Source organism: Cryptomeria japonica, chromosome 9, assembly GCF_030272615.1.
Source record: "Cryptomeria japonica chromosome 9, Sugi_1.0, whole genome shotgun sequence".
NCBI classification, from domain to species: Eukaryota; Viridiplantae; Streptophyta; class Pinopsida; order Cupressales; family Cupressaceae; genus Cryptomeria; species Cryptomeria japonica.
Window position 1 is genome coordinate 264588339 of NC_081413.1, and position 14930 is coordinate 264603268.

General features: G+C 33.5%; 1 protein-coding gene across 1 annotated transcript; it reads right to left on the reverse strand.

Moving 5' to 3' along the window:
* Window positions 1-251: 251 nt before the first annotated feature.
* On the reverse strand, window positions 252-11721 carry LOC131061903 (large ribosomal subunit protein P2A). Its single transcript, XM_057995752.2, has 4 exons — window positions 11426-11721; window positions 11059-11294; window positions 561-597; window positions 252-437 (listed from the first exon to the last, which is right to left on the reverse strand). The coding sequence occupies exons 1-3, from the start codon at window positions 11511-11513 to the stop codon at window positions 571-573; spliced, it is 351 nt and encodes a 116-aa protein (XP_057851735.1). The 5' UTR covers window positions 11514-11721; the 3' UTR covers window positions 252-437; window positions 561-570.
* Window positions 11722-14930: the final 3209 nt, after the last annotated feature.

The window sequence follows — 14930 nt, forward strand, 5'->3', positions numbered from 1 at the left end:
AGAAAAATTGAACATGATTTTAAAAATGACAAAAGGATTAAAAATTTAGGGTCTGATCATGTGTCCTAAGGTTAATAAGGTAATGCCATTGTGAAATGGTCATAAACTGAAATCTCATGAGCTTATTCAGGAGTAAAACAAATGCATCTATACTTGATCGAGAGAATTATAGAATAGAGATAAAACTCATAAAGTGACCATCTTGCCCTGCATTCATTCTAACCAAACCATGTTATCAATGAAGCTGTGAATGGCAGAATAATAATATATTTTCATTCCCATTTAAACAAGAGTTGAGAGTGAAAAGTAACCGGAAACTGCATTTTTTAGGTACACAATAAAAAAATTGAAGCGGATAAAAAATTTAAGGAACATAGAATAGGCATAAACTCAAAAGAGACTAATTTTGCTCTCCATTCCCTCTAATTCTGATGCACCTGTCAGCCAACCCACTGTCTTACATGTGAACATATTGAAAAAATTTAATTCACATGATCCATTCTATCAGACACACTATGTTGCTTCCTACTACAAAATATCAGTACCATTTACCAATATACCTGGCAAACCCTAATCAAATAAACTGAAGCCCATGTCCTGTAAACAAAATGAAGAGAAACAGATGTAAGTTTCAACACGAGCACTAAAAAAACCTGTTAAAAAAAATGCAGTTATTACCTTATTAAATTGACATATTTAAGCATTTGTTGGATTTGCAATTATAGGAATTCATCAAAAAACTCTGCCAGTGTCTTGAGAATTGAACCAAAAAGAAATAGCAACGAAGGACCAAATAAGGACTCACATTTAACAAGCACACGTGATATTGAACTGAATATCCTATCCTTCCCAGATGAAAATACGCCAATGTCTATCTAGCACCCAGATTTTACCATTGACCGTGTTCTTTAAATAATTAAAAATTAAAATATAACGAATTGTTTTTTTTAAATCAATTATTAAATACGGTCAATGGTAAAATTTGGGTGCTGGGTAGACGTTGCCTGAAAATACATCCCCTGGACCCCACAGGGCAGCTATACTAGTGTCAATCAATCTCAACATTTGCTTTACGGAAACAATCCTGAAGAGGACCTCCCAAAAATTTAGACAATTTTTCAAATCTCTAATGGCTGTCTGCCAGAAACTAAAAGCCAATTCAAACATTTGCTGGTGGAAACATTCAGTTTTTATTTGAAACTGACTAGCCTCCCATGTCATAATTTGCAGATTCTTTCATACTTGGCCATCCTTCAGACCTAAGTTACCGATTCGGGTACAGATACGGATATGGAATCGGGTACAGATTCGCGGATTCGGCAAAAAACAATTTCCTTGGGTGCGGGTACGGATACGTCCCTACATATATATGTATATTTTTTAATATATATTATAGACTATCACTACTATTATTGATTATTACAAAGATACAATCCATACAAATATGAAATATACAATGCGACTTCCATACATAAATGATAAATCATAAATCATAAATCCATAATTGCCAATGCCAATAAATATTCATATATCGTAAATGTAATAACTAATATCATATTCATAATTTGCAAAAAGATTCAACTGATTCAAGTTTCAAAATGTAAAAATGTCATGACACAATAAAAATTCAAATTACAAGCCTTGGTTCTCCCAGGTCCGCCTGGGTTGTTCCCCGTGGATTCCTCCTGGGTCCTTCCCAGGTGGCTGGATCCTCTGTGGATCCTGTGTGGCAGGACCCACAGAGGACCCAGCCACCTGGAAAGGACCCTGGAGAAACCCAAGCGGAATCAGGCTCGGATCAGGACCCGGGGCAGAATCAGAACCCGGACCCAGAGATTTTTGCAAAGAATCGGTATCTTAGCTTCAGACCTAAGAAAATGGATCACAATAATATAAGCACCAAAAGGGTACAACAGAATCAGTCGGCTCCCATGGGCTGTGAGGTTGCTTCTTTCCAACATCAGGATAAGCAAAGGCTCTCCAAAGAACCAACAGTAGTACAGAACACTTCACTATTGGACACCGAGTTCTGAACCCGATAATAGACTCACTATTGGCCCCATTGTGGGTGCAGCTGATCACACTAGAATAAGGATTTAAACAAGTAAATTTTGCAACCACATATTCTATCTGAATGTGGGAGATTTCAAATGTATATAAGATATTGGAGCTGACAGGAAAATAAGCAACCTGAAAATAACTTCCTTTAATGTTGAAGAGAAGGTTAAAACGACACCGAACAGAAGGTTAAAATGTACAGAACACTTCACTATTGGACACCGAGTTCTGAACCCGATAATAGACTCACTATTGGCCCCATTGTGGGTGCAGCTGATCACACTAGAATAAGGATTTAAACAAGTAAATTTTGCAACCACAACAATAAATATTAATAACTTAAACTCAAACTCTCCAACAAGTGTTGATCCCTTCAATCCTTGGCTCTCAGCCAAAGAGGTATCCAAGTAAAGAATAATAACAATAAATATTAATGTAATTAAAGTGTTGATCTGTAAAAATTAAAACTTTTACCTTAGTTTCAATAAAGCATAACCCGTACAATATCGATACATAGAATGATCTTAGTTAACAAGTTCTTCCTAAGTATTACAATACCCAAATGTAAACTAAAATATTGCATGAGTGGTCAGAAAAGTTGTGACTCCTACTTCATGAATCGACAATTTTTTCATTTGTTTGCCATAAATACCCTTGCAACCATGCCACTTCTATTCTAACAAAATTGTTTAAGACTAACACAACAACCACCATGTTATCGACTTTAACTAGTGGAATGTGTGCTTTCATTCATTACTTTTCCAACAATTGTATTGTGAATGTTTTTATGGGCTTCCAGAAGAAATCAGTTGTGAATGTTTACTAGAGTGGCATACAAATGCCATCCCAATCTGATGTCTATAATCAAAAAGTGGAAGGCTATCATCAAGAGTTTGCAGTTCTGTGATGATAGAGAATATTATGGGTTGAAGCAACAATGCCTATGTTTGCTCGTAAAACCAAAGAACACTTCCATTTGACAAAGAATGTCTTTGTTTGTTGTTTCCTAACTCATCAAAAAATGCAAGTGAAAATGACCACCCATTAGGGTTTAGGGCACATTTTTTATGGTCAAAAGTCAAACAAAAATGCATGGAAATTGTCATCCGCCATTAGAATTGCCTTATAATCCCCTCAACCAAGCTAAAATTGCTCAAGAATGCTCATGATGATTCAAAATGAATTCGTCCATGAAAAAGTGCTTTGGACAATTGCACAAGAAAATCAAACCTATTCTAATTTTGAAACAAATAACACCGAGTATTTCTAGTTTTTTGGCCAATTTCGTAACATACATTCTAAGTTGCCAAAAAAAAAAAATATTAATTTTCAAATTAAGACTAAGGGGGCAAGAGTGAATGACATGGAATTGGAGAATGGAACCGTCACTCCTTGTCCCAACCACAATATTGCAGTGACCTAGTGAAACAAAGATATGTTCTTCACAACTTATCAAACAAAAACATCCATATCATTTTTCGATTCACCATTTTATAGGAAATAGTAATGAGGATTCAAAAACTTGTAAACATTAATGAAAAGAAAATTTACCATCCACGAGAACAAATTCCCTCACAAAAACCCAAAGTTTTAGGGATGGGGAAATCCATGGGATATGAGAATGGTGATGAGACATTCCCTCACTACCCCTAACTGCCACTTGATGAGTGGATAAGGTGGTCATCCCAAGACATCCCCCAACAAGGGACAATTGAGGATAGATCCAAAAAAAAATGGTTTTCTAGATTTGCAAGAATGTTTTATTAAATTTCTATAGAAATATTTTGAAAAGATTTTTCTCTGCACAAAGCATTGTCAAATGATTACGATGCATCGAAGTTTGCACCTTCTTCCAATTCTCCATTCATCCACCATCTGCCCTCTCTAATAAACATGTTTCAACCCATGTCACTCCGACCACACCTAAACCACCAACAAAGTTCAGACTTACCAATGAGGATCTAAACCCTTCAACCAACCAAAAGTAATCATCTCTAAATTTGTGTAGATTACGCAAATGTTGTAACTTTAACAAAAAGCCATATGACATTCACAATCAAGGAGAATTTTTAAATTTTAGTCAATATATTATATCATAGCTTTGTTAGCTTAATTTTTACAAAACAACTTTTTATTTAAATTTAAGTTTCCATAATGATTTTCATCATATATTTTACTAAATAAATATATTTATAGATTTATATATATAATAATTTTATTACATATATTAAATAATTTTAATTTATTGGTAATTGTTAGTTAATATATTATATCTAATAAATTAATAATTACTAATGTATTTAACTAAACTTTATATCAATTATATTATTATATTTAACATTTTGGGTGGCTAATCCAAGTTTATTAGCAAAAAGAAAAACATTATAATGGTAAATGAATAATAATTGTATAGTATTAACTATACTAAATATTTAATATAGTTAGCTACTTTATATATTTTAAATAAAAACATGTATTTAATTAAATATATCATATCATTATTGTTTAATAATACAATTAATAACTATTGAGTATATATAATTATTTTTATAGTTACCTATCAAAAATAAATATTTTATTTTTATAATTAACTATCAAATATAAATATTTTAAATTAAAAAATTTAAATATAAAATTATTATTTAATATTTTAATTAAATTACTATATTAAACATTATTTCTTTATTAGGTTAATTAATAAAATATATAACTTGATTGTATTACATTATTATTCTATATTATTTGTATCATTGTCCCCAAATGTAAGTTCAGAGTCACCCATCATTGACATCCCCCCATCCCTAAAACTACAAGGAACTATGAAATTTACAAAGCTTATGCCCATCCAGAAAATTCCTTTCCACAAAAACCTATGTCAATACTTATGGGCATTAGGAAAATCTACTTTCATGTGCCAAGATGCATCCACAAGAGTGAGGGTACGCCCCCAACTACACCTTATACATACTTGGACATACCCACAATCCTAAGGACCTATCTTGGGCATGCCCAAGGAGATTCAACTTGGACCCTATATATGTACATTTAATTTCTCACAATAAACATTTAGCTACCAAATAACACCATACACAAATACCACGTAGATACAACATCAATAACTTCTCTAAGGATTTAACAAATTTATAACATGAATTTGCAGATGATGGAAGAACAGCTAATCTACTACAATACAACACTAAGAGTAGATTTCAAGTTTCTTTTATATGAAAAGGATGACCAGCCTTCAACCATTAGACCAATGACTACTACTACAACATAGAGTCAAATATGGATAAACCCCTAATGGCAAACCAAACACTAACATTCAAATGAGTCTAATATACTTGGCCCTACCTTGCAAAGCTTGAACCCTCAAATGCCCTGATATCTCAAAATTGCACCTCTACATAATAAGCCATGACCAGTGCAAAAGCTTCAAATATCAATCTAGTAAGGTTTCCCATTTTGGCATGAGTTGCACAAAATGAGACAATTTCACAACACCCCTTACAAGTGATCTAACACAAAGCTAATATAAAGAATGGTAAATGTGAACTCAAAGATTCCTTAAATCACACAAAATTCTTAAAATAATCATAGAGATCAAATGCAACAACGAAATAACAATAATGAGCTAATATAAAGAATAGTAAATGTGAACTCAAAGATTCCTTAAATCGCACAAAATTCTTAAAATAATCATAGAGATCAAATGCAACAACGAAATAACAATAATGCCTTACATTGATTTTCTAAATGAATTTACAAAACCACTAAAGATCTTATACAAATTCCAAATCACATTATGATCATATGCATTGGTGTTATAGATGATCTTCAACCTAACCAAGAAGAGTCTCTACAACCTAGATCTAGCCTCAAACTATGACTGGGACCAACCTTTTACAATGGATATCAAGTGTCCTTATATAAAGCAACCAGTAGGACACATGGCCACAAAAGAGAAGATTGGATTGTCTTACGTTTGTAAAGAATGCCCATGATGTCATGTTGACATCATGAAATCCAAAAAACATGCACCGAAATCATCCTCTTTGGAAATACACCTACAAGCATGAAAGATGGATCTACTTCTTACTTGCCATCATGTTGACTATTAATGGTATCAAGATCGATGCATATTTAAAGGATTACCCATGAATTCCACCACAACATGACATGAGAAATGGCTTAAATATTTGGGTTCAGCAATTTCAACTACTGCAATAAATTAGGGCATGGGCACAACGTCACTTTTTTCCTTTGAATTTGTGCTAACTACATAAAAAATGGTTTCTAGACATCATCAAACTATATATTTTAGTTGTTAGGCCATACTTGATCATTAAACATTGGTATGGAAATGAATAGAAAAGTGAAGTTCACTTGGAGGTCGAATTCCCACAAAGAGAAGTTGGGATGGCAATTTCTGCAAGGGAAAGGGGTTTGCAAGAAAAGGCAACTAAAATGAACATAACCAGAGGAAAAGGTGAGCTCCAAATGAGAGTCAAAATCTTGCAAGAGAAATATATGACTAAGGCAAGAACGTCCAAGGATTTCCACCAAAATTGAAGTACAATTAGAAGTGAAAATCATGCAAATAGCCCAAAACACCTAAGGTCAACACACTTGCAAGAGGCAAACCTTTCCCAAATTTTCACCATTTAAGGGCTAACAAAGTTGCCAATTTGTACTACATTGGAAATTCAAGAGCCTTTCTTGATCCTTTGAAATCCCCGACACTTTCTCCTCTTTTGCCTTGTCGAAACTATTACATCCTTTTGAACCTCTTCGACACTCCAAGGAGTTCATGAACCATTGAATTCCTTAACATCCTTCTTTTATCAACACTTTCTGCAACCATAGAACCATTTCAACAAGTTCAACAAATTGTGAAATCGCTAGCATTGCTCATTTCTCCCTGCTTTATTGACAAGTCAAGGAGTTCATGAGCTCTTGAACTCTCTAACACCCTCTTTGTTGTTTCTCTCCTTTGGCCATTGAAGGTTCAAGTGATTCTTGAACCCCCAAAACCTACCTTGGCTATTCTTCCTTGCCTTTCTCTTTTCATTCTTCTTGTCAACAAGTTCAAGAACACTTTTGAATTCATTAATTTTCCCATTATTTCCTTTTCTTCACACCTTTGTCAAAGTTCTTTCCACTTTTGAACTATATCAACAAATTCAAGGAATCATAAACTCACCAACATGACTTACTCCCTTTTCTTTGTCAACCCTTTGGAGGATTTTTTAACGTTGTCAAAGGTTCAAGAGGTTCTTGAACCTCCAAAAGCTCTAACACATGACAATAGAAACCTTACTAAAACTATCTATGATTGCTTACCAAGGGTAAGCTAACCCAATGTCACTGTGGAACAAGGACAGTCTTGGCCTAGTAAAATATAATAATTCCAAATTCTCTCAAACTTAAGCTTCTTCGAAATGTATCTATCTGGAAGCCAAAGGAAACTTGCAAGCAAATATCAATGGTTTCTTAAACAAATAGTTGAAAGATTAAAAACTCAAAAACATTTTAGAAGTTGGTCAACATTTTAAAAATGTTGTTTAGCTATTGTTTCAAAGCTAAAATAATAGAGTTGCAAATTCGTTAGCTAATGAAGAAGTTTCCCAATTGCGTATTACAACAAAAATTAATTCAAAATCATTAAAGGGGGATTGTTAATCTCCTTGATTTGGATGCCCCAAATCTAAGGGTCTCTCCCAATCGAACAATAAGCGTTTTGGGTATTTGTAGCCCTTGAGGGAGTCTCCCAATCGAACAATAAGTGTTTTGGGTATTTGTAGCCCTTGAGGGAGTATCCTTTAGATTTTCATATCCTCCTAACTTCACTAGCCATACAAATATTTTGTTTTAGTAGTTATCATGATTGTTGTGGGCCATCACCCAATTGTTTATTAAAGGCTCCCACATGCAAAAGATGCACAGCCTAATCTCAAGCTCCTAGGAAGCAAATACGAGGAGCATTTTAAGGCATAAATCGAAGAGACTTTGTGCAGCCTGGCAAGTAATAAGAAAAGATGATCAATGAAAAGCATAAAAACAGATTAACATAATACAGAAAAATAGTTTAAAAATATTTACCACAGATTATTATAGTGGGTTGTAGTAGCAAGGTGAAAATTTAAATATAGTCCAATTTAAAGGAAGAAAAGAATAACAGAATTGAAATCCATGGAGAAGTAATAAAATAACAGTAACTTTTGATACATTTCATGGGAAGAAAAAGTGAAGACTGTATGAAGAAAAGTAAATGAATTCATTAATTCCTTGAGTTTTTGATTAAAAAAAAGGCACTCGAACAAATCAATCGAGATGGCCTAGATGAAAAAGCACATGGCAGTCAAACAAATCAATTGTAATCTGCCTGCAATTGATGATTGAAGAAAAAGCAAATGCATATTGGATTCAAGACTCAGTTTTTTAAAATATTTTAATCAAAAAACTTGAGCCCTATTCCATGCAAATTTTTGGACGAGCTAGAACAAGTTTTTAAGTTCACCAAATTTTGAACGTGATCGCAATTTGGCAAACCCTATGACTTAGACTATGTCTCTCATCATTTTCAAAACAGGTGTGTTGCCGTCAACAATCTGCTGAGGTGACATTAGAAAAATAAGGTTCAAAAGGCTCGGCCATAGTATTAAATCTTTAATTGCTTGTGATCAATCACCAGTCAGCCCAATCAGTGGTATGATCTTAGTAGAATAGCATATTTTTTCCTCGAACCAATTGCATAATTTGTAAGGCTATCAATTTTTTCTCTGATTGTTAATACAATTCATGATGCAAGTTTAACCACAAATAAAATATGGTTTTTCATCCAGATTTTTCAATTTTCCTAGTAAATACTTGTTTTGGACTTCTCAATTAAATTTTGTATTAACATTGGTGCAGTTAAATTTTGTATTCACATTGGACATTTAGATTTTTTTAAGGTAACCAAATATTGGATCATTTAGCATGCCTCAAGGGCACTCATTCTTCAACAAATGTCTGTTCCATTCTCATTGATTAAAAGCAATATAATTATGGAAAATGGCATGTGTCATGACAGTCCATATGGCCTCAAAGACCTTAATTTGGCTTTGATAGTAAAGGCTTTATCCCTTTACCATGCCCAGACCCTGCCCCTGCCCCGTTGAAGGCTGCCACCTGCAGAACCCTGCTGGGACACATCCCCACCCCTCAATCCCCAATCCCCATCCCCTGAGATATTTAAGGGATGAGGGGACATTAGGGGATGTTCCCTAGTCGTCCCCCCCTCAAAAAAAATGAGGAAATGTCCTGGAATGTGTCCCTAAAATCAGGGACAGCAGGAAATGCATAAGAGAGCAGGCAATATCAAAAAAATAATGAATCAACAAATCAGGTCCCATAAGAGGTAAGGGATGGCAGGGAAATAAACTTCTGAAAAAATGCATGGTTCAACAACATATTGTTTCTGCCAAAAAGAAAACAAACTGGGAGCTGTACAAATCCTCAATTTTGATTGGGAAGGGAAAGATGACTGCTGCACTGATCAAAGCAGTACTAAAGCTAAAGGTAGGCTAATGAAAGATTGGCAGTTTGTAAAGAAGCTATTTACTATTTAGAACATATTGTACAATATTAGAATTCCAAACACTTGACAAAGGAAGTATTTGAAAGGAGTAACCGAAAGGGAATAAACTTACCAGTTTTTGACATATACAGATAGATCACAAATCATGATAAAATTCAATCATGTTGAACGAAAATTTGGAAATGTAACACTGGATCTAAGGCTGATATTTTCTTACAGCTAGTTATTCATAATAGAATTCTCACTCAAAAATAGCACCATGTCAAGGTACATAAGCCTTTAATATGTTTACTACACAAAATGCAGAAAATGGCAAATTATATAACTTCTCTTGGACGATGTATACAAAAATCATAGAAAGTATACCCAATATTATTCATTATCTACATCTCCCTTCCAAATGAATGAAGCAATATAAGTATGGAATATGAACCATTGTCTTTTTAAGTTAGTTTTCGTGCTTAGAAAGAAAAAAAAAAATAAGGGCATTCAATCCTCAAGCTTGAAGGTAGGGCATACGGTGCATCGGATATAGCTAAAACACTTGGGACCTCTCAAAAGTGAATATTCTATAACTTACAAAAAAACATTGAAGGAGATATAGAATAGAGGAAAAAAGCATATGATATAATCAGAAAGAAAAATAAAACAATCAACACATCTCATAGACTATACAAAATTTACTGTTACTAAAACAGTAAATGTACCTACATCTTGTAGGCTAGAAATTAGAGATCATAAAGTAATAGCATTTATGATGTAAAACTAAGGTAAACTGCTAATGCTGCAGGCGTTGCATCCCCGATCCATGTTTTAAGGCAATTAGCAATTAAAAAATATGCAAAAGATGATATCAAAGAATCAAGCTTAAAGGTTGTCAAGAGGCTTCCCTCTGTTAAACTTAATTGAGCGTAATAACCTTTGAGGCATGCACAATCGAGAAAAGTAAACTCTCTTGTGATGAATGCCATCATGAGATTATTGGGGATTTAAAAATGAGAGTGATACCTACTGCAATTAGGTGTATACTCCGAGGTTCAACACAACAAATTGCGAATTACAAACAGTTGGTATCCACTATTGGAGAATATCAACAACACTCGCCGGCTAAAAATCATAAAGGCATTTTTCATTCAAAAACCTATCCAGAGGCCAGACAAGAAAGCATTTTGATGTATGGGAGACCATTGGGATTTCAAAGGGGGATTGTTTTTCAAGTTAAACTTTTTTCGATTTGTACTCGTACTTTTCGACCTGATGACTAAATGTGATCGTAAACCCAAGAATGCCAATCACCTGTATCGGTTGAAACCTAAGAAATTTAAGGTGATGATAAATAAAAGGAATTTAGGACTAGTACTGACGTTGCCCCAAATCTGAAAAGGAAAAGAAGAAACCCTAGCCATAGAGTTACTTACGTCATCAGACTCTTCTTTCTCTTCGACTTTCTCTTCTTTCTTGGCTTCGGCTTCGGGGGCAGCAGCCGCTGCAGCTGCACCGCCGCCACCGCCGCCAGCAACGGCAACTGCCACCCCACCACCTGATGGAACCGATGCAAACTTCTCTCTTCCTGCAGCTATTACTTCTGCCAAATCCCTTCCTTTCAGCTGACCCAACAGAAGCTCTATTCTCTCATCATCGCAATCAATTCCAACTGCACATACCCACACATTCATATTGCCAGCATACCATAATCGTTATCAAAAAACGCTCTAAAGTGCCACACATTATGAAATCGTAGATGGATAAAGTTCAATAAAAGTAGAAGAGTTAGCAATTGGATACCTGATCCGAGGATGCCTTTGATGTCATCTGCACAAGGGGAGGAGTTGCCGCCCAACGCAGCGAGCAATACAGCCGCCACAACCTTCATTCTGATCTTTCTTCTCTTCCTGCAAACTCCGTCAAAATTTGCGCACCTCCTGCCTTCCTTTCCTCTTCCCAGAATACGCTTACGAAAGCTTGAAAACACTGCTCATATGCAAAACCCTAACACTTCTGCAGTTATTTAAATTAAAAAAGTGATATACTCGTAGATTCATTTAAACATTAAGTTATACAGTCTTACGAAGTTATGGATCTTTAGCTCTAGTATTGTATTGAACTAGCAGTTGCATGGTTTGCATCAGTTTAGTCAAATAGGCAAGGGTAGGGAACGGAATTGGGGAAGGTGTGGGGAATTGTAAAAGGTGCAATAATAGCAAGGCATTTAACATTAGAGGTTTAGAGAGTATAAATTTATTATAAGAGTTGATAATAGTATTTTTTTTTTAATATTATTTTTATTCTTAAGATGAATATTCATTTGTTGGTATATAATGTTCATTGAATATAAAATTGAAGGTGAAGTAGTATAAATAGAAAGCGATGGAAAAGTTTTGTAGAGGGGGAGGGAGTGAAGAAGGGTATTTAATTGGAGAGGGAAAATATTTAGGCTATAGGAGAATGAGACTGATTTGAAAGATGTGAAACTTAGAAACAATTTTATTGTAAATATCTTTTGATTGTGAATATAATTTGTTATTATTGATGTAAGCAACATATGTTTTTCTTTATAAAATCTGTTATATAAAACTATGATTCATTGTTTGTAAGACCATTTGTTTGAATGGATGAAATGAAAATGAATATAATTTTTGGTGTAAGACAATGATAAAGAGGGGAATTGTTGGTGGATCCTTTTTGTTTGTGTGCATGATGTTTATTCAATATAAATTTCAAGTCATTTGAAGTTTTTATATCTACGAGTAGAGTATTAATAGTTCAGTATGGGTGTGCACATTGTATTGCTTGTTTGTAAACTTTGAAATAATCAATTAATATTAAAAATGTAATCACCATTAAATTTGAAGAAGGGACCATAACTTGAGAAAAATGTATATTTGTATAGGAGAAAGAAATTAATCCTAGGGCCGTGAAACTTTCAAAACACTATTATTGTAAATGTCCTTTGATTATGAATGCAATACATTGTTATTCATATTAGTAAGATATGCCTAATTTTTTAAAAAAAATTGGATTGTATCATATGATGAATCATTGTGTGCATAAGCTTTTGTGGTCAATTGTATGATACCAAAATGAATATAATTTGCAGTGCAAGCTAGCAGCAAGTAGTGCAATCGTTGGCATGTGCTTTTTTCTTTCAATGTATATGATGTTTATTCAATATAAACTTTTAGTCATTAAGTTTTTTTATATGTATGAGCAGTTTTTTAATTGTTTGGTATGGGCTATGGGCATGCACTTTGAATTGTTTGTTTAGAATGTTTGGAAAGACTCGATGTATATTAAAGATGTGATCACCATTAAAGTTGTGGAAGGGACCACAAGTTAAGAACAATTTATGTTTGTCATTTGTATTTGCATGGTGTATGGGGTAAATCATTCATATATAACTTATGTTTGTTGTAAATGTTTTGGACATGAACAAGGGCCAATTTGATGAGTTTTAATTGGTAGGTTGCATGCATAGTTGTGTGATGACAAATTGAAATTACACTTAACAACCACAATGTACAATTCTATATAAGATTATCAATAGTATATTTTGAATTTAAATTTGCCAGTTTCTTTGGCCACAAAGTTATTGAAAGAATAATAGAACCTCATTACAAATGTTTGATACATAAATTGAGTACAAATCAAGCAAATTAGAATAAAATTATATCAGGTGTACATATAGGAATACGGGAGTCTGTCAAAAACATTAAATGATGAATGGAGGGGAACTTAAGTAGAAAAAATATAAAATATTTTTTATATATATCTGAAAAAGGGAAAACATATTGTAAATACAAAAAATATACCCCATTATGAAATTCGAGCATTAGTAATTGAAGGTTGAGTAAAGAATTTTAAGAAAAATAGCATTCATAGTGTAGAAATGTTTGGAATAAGTTTATCCTATCTTTATTTGTTTTCAAGGAGATTATTGTGTACTTATGTAGCTATAAGTACAACAATAGTGATATATACATTGATGCAAAATGATTGTTGTAGACACTAAAAATTAGTCATCGCTCCTACGTCTCCAACCTAATTTTTAACATGTCTTCTATGTCGCATTTGATCTTCATCATATGTTGGCATTGTGTCATTCCTCTAGTTTCAATTCATTTCAAATCCAATCCTAATTAGTCTTGTTCATTCGCATTTGGTCCTAAATTATTATGATTGGCATTTTATCATTTTCAAATCATTTGAATTGGTCTCATCTTGACAATTAGACTTAATTCCCTCTTTGTTGATAATTAATCAGTCATTGATTATCGACCTCATTATCAATCAATTTCAATCAGTCCTCTGTGACACTCTATTGGCTTTTCATTGCATTTTATCAATCGATCTCATCAATTCTTTATCAAGTCATTGTCAATTGATCTTATCAATCTTATCTGTCTCTTATCAAAAGCATTATCAATCTTGGGTCTTTTTCGATCCTTTGTCCTATTTTGTTGTCAACCTCAGTCAATTGTTATTAGTTTTTATCAATTATTAGCCAATCAATCATCATTATTGGGACCTAGTTCGTCATTAGGTTTGGTATCTTAAATTATTCAAATCATTTCCCTATGTTGATTAATTAAATAATTAATCAACTCCTTTGTTAACATGTCCCTTTTTTAATAAAGAAGTTTATATTTATTTATTCACCCTCTTTGTCCATGTCACAATTAATATTTTATATATTAATTGGCCGATTTGAATTATGAGTGGAATTAATAATTCCACCTCATTTCTTCCTCTCCCACTTCTCCTCTTTTTTAGCTTCCCCTCCTCTTTTCTATCCTTCCACTTTCCTCATTTTCGAACGGCAAATTTCCCTCCACAATCCACTCATTTTGTCATATAAAATGACATAGCAATTCGTCATAAATCCTTGAATAGCAATTTGTCATAGTTCTTTGCATAGAAATATGTCATAATTTGTGACATAAAAATGTGTCATATTTTGTCATAATCATTCCCTTTTTGAATGAATTTGTCGCTTTCACATTTTTCATTCCAATTTCATATTCTCATGAACTTGCCTATAAATTGAGTCTATTTCTTCATCATTAACATCCCCATTTTGAGTAACTATATGTTGTCAAATTAACTTCAAATTTTTGAATCTTCTCACCCTTGCTTTCAACACATTTGCAATTTGGAGTGTGAGAGCCACATACCATTTGATTAGAGAAGCAAGAAGGACAATGGAGGGGATCGTTTCAAGCATATGAAGGATGTTTTGCATGTTCTTACCTTATTTCCTTGTTTATGCTTTATTTTTGTACCTCCATTGATG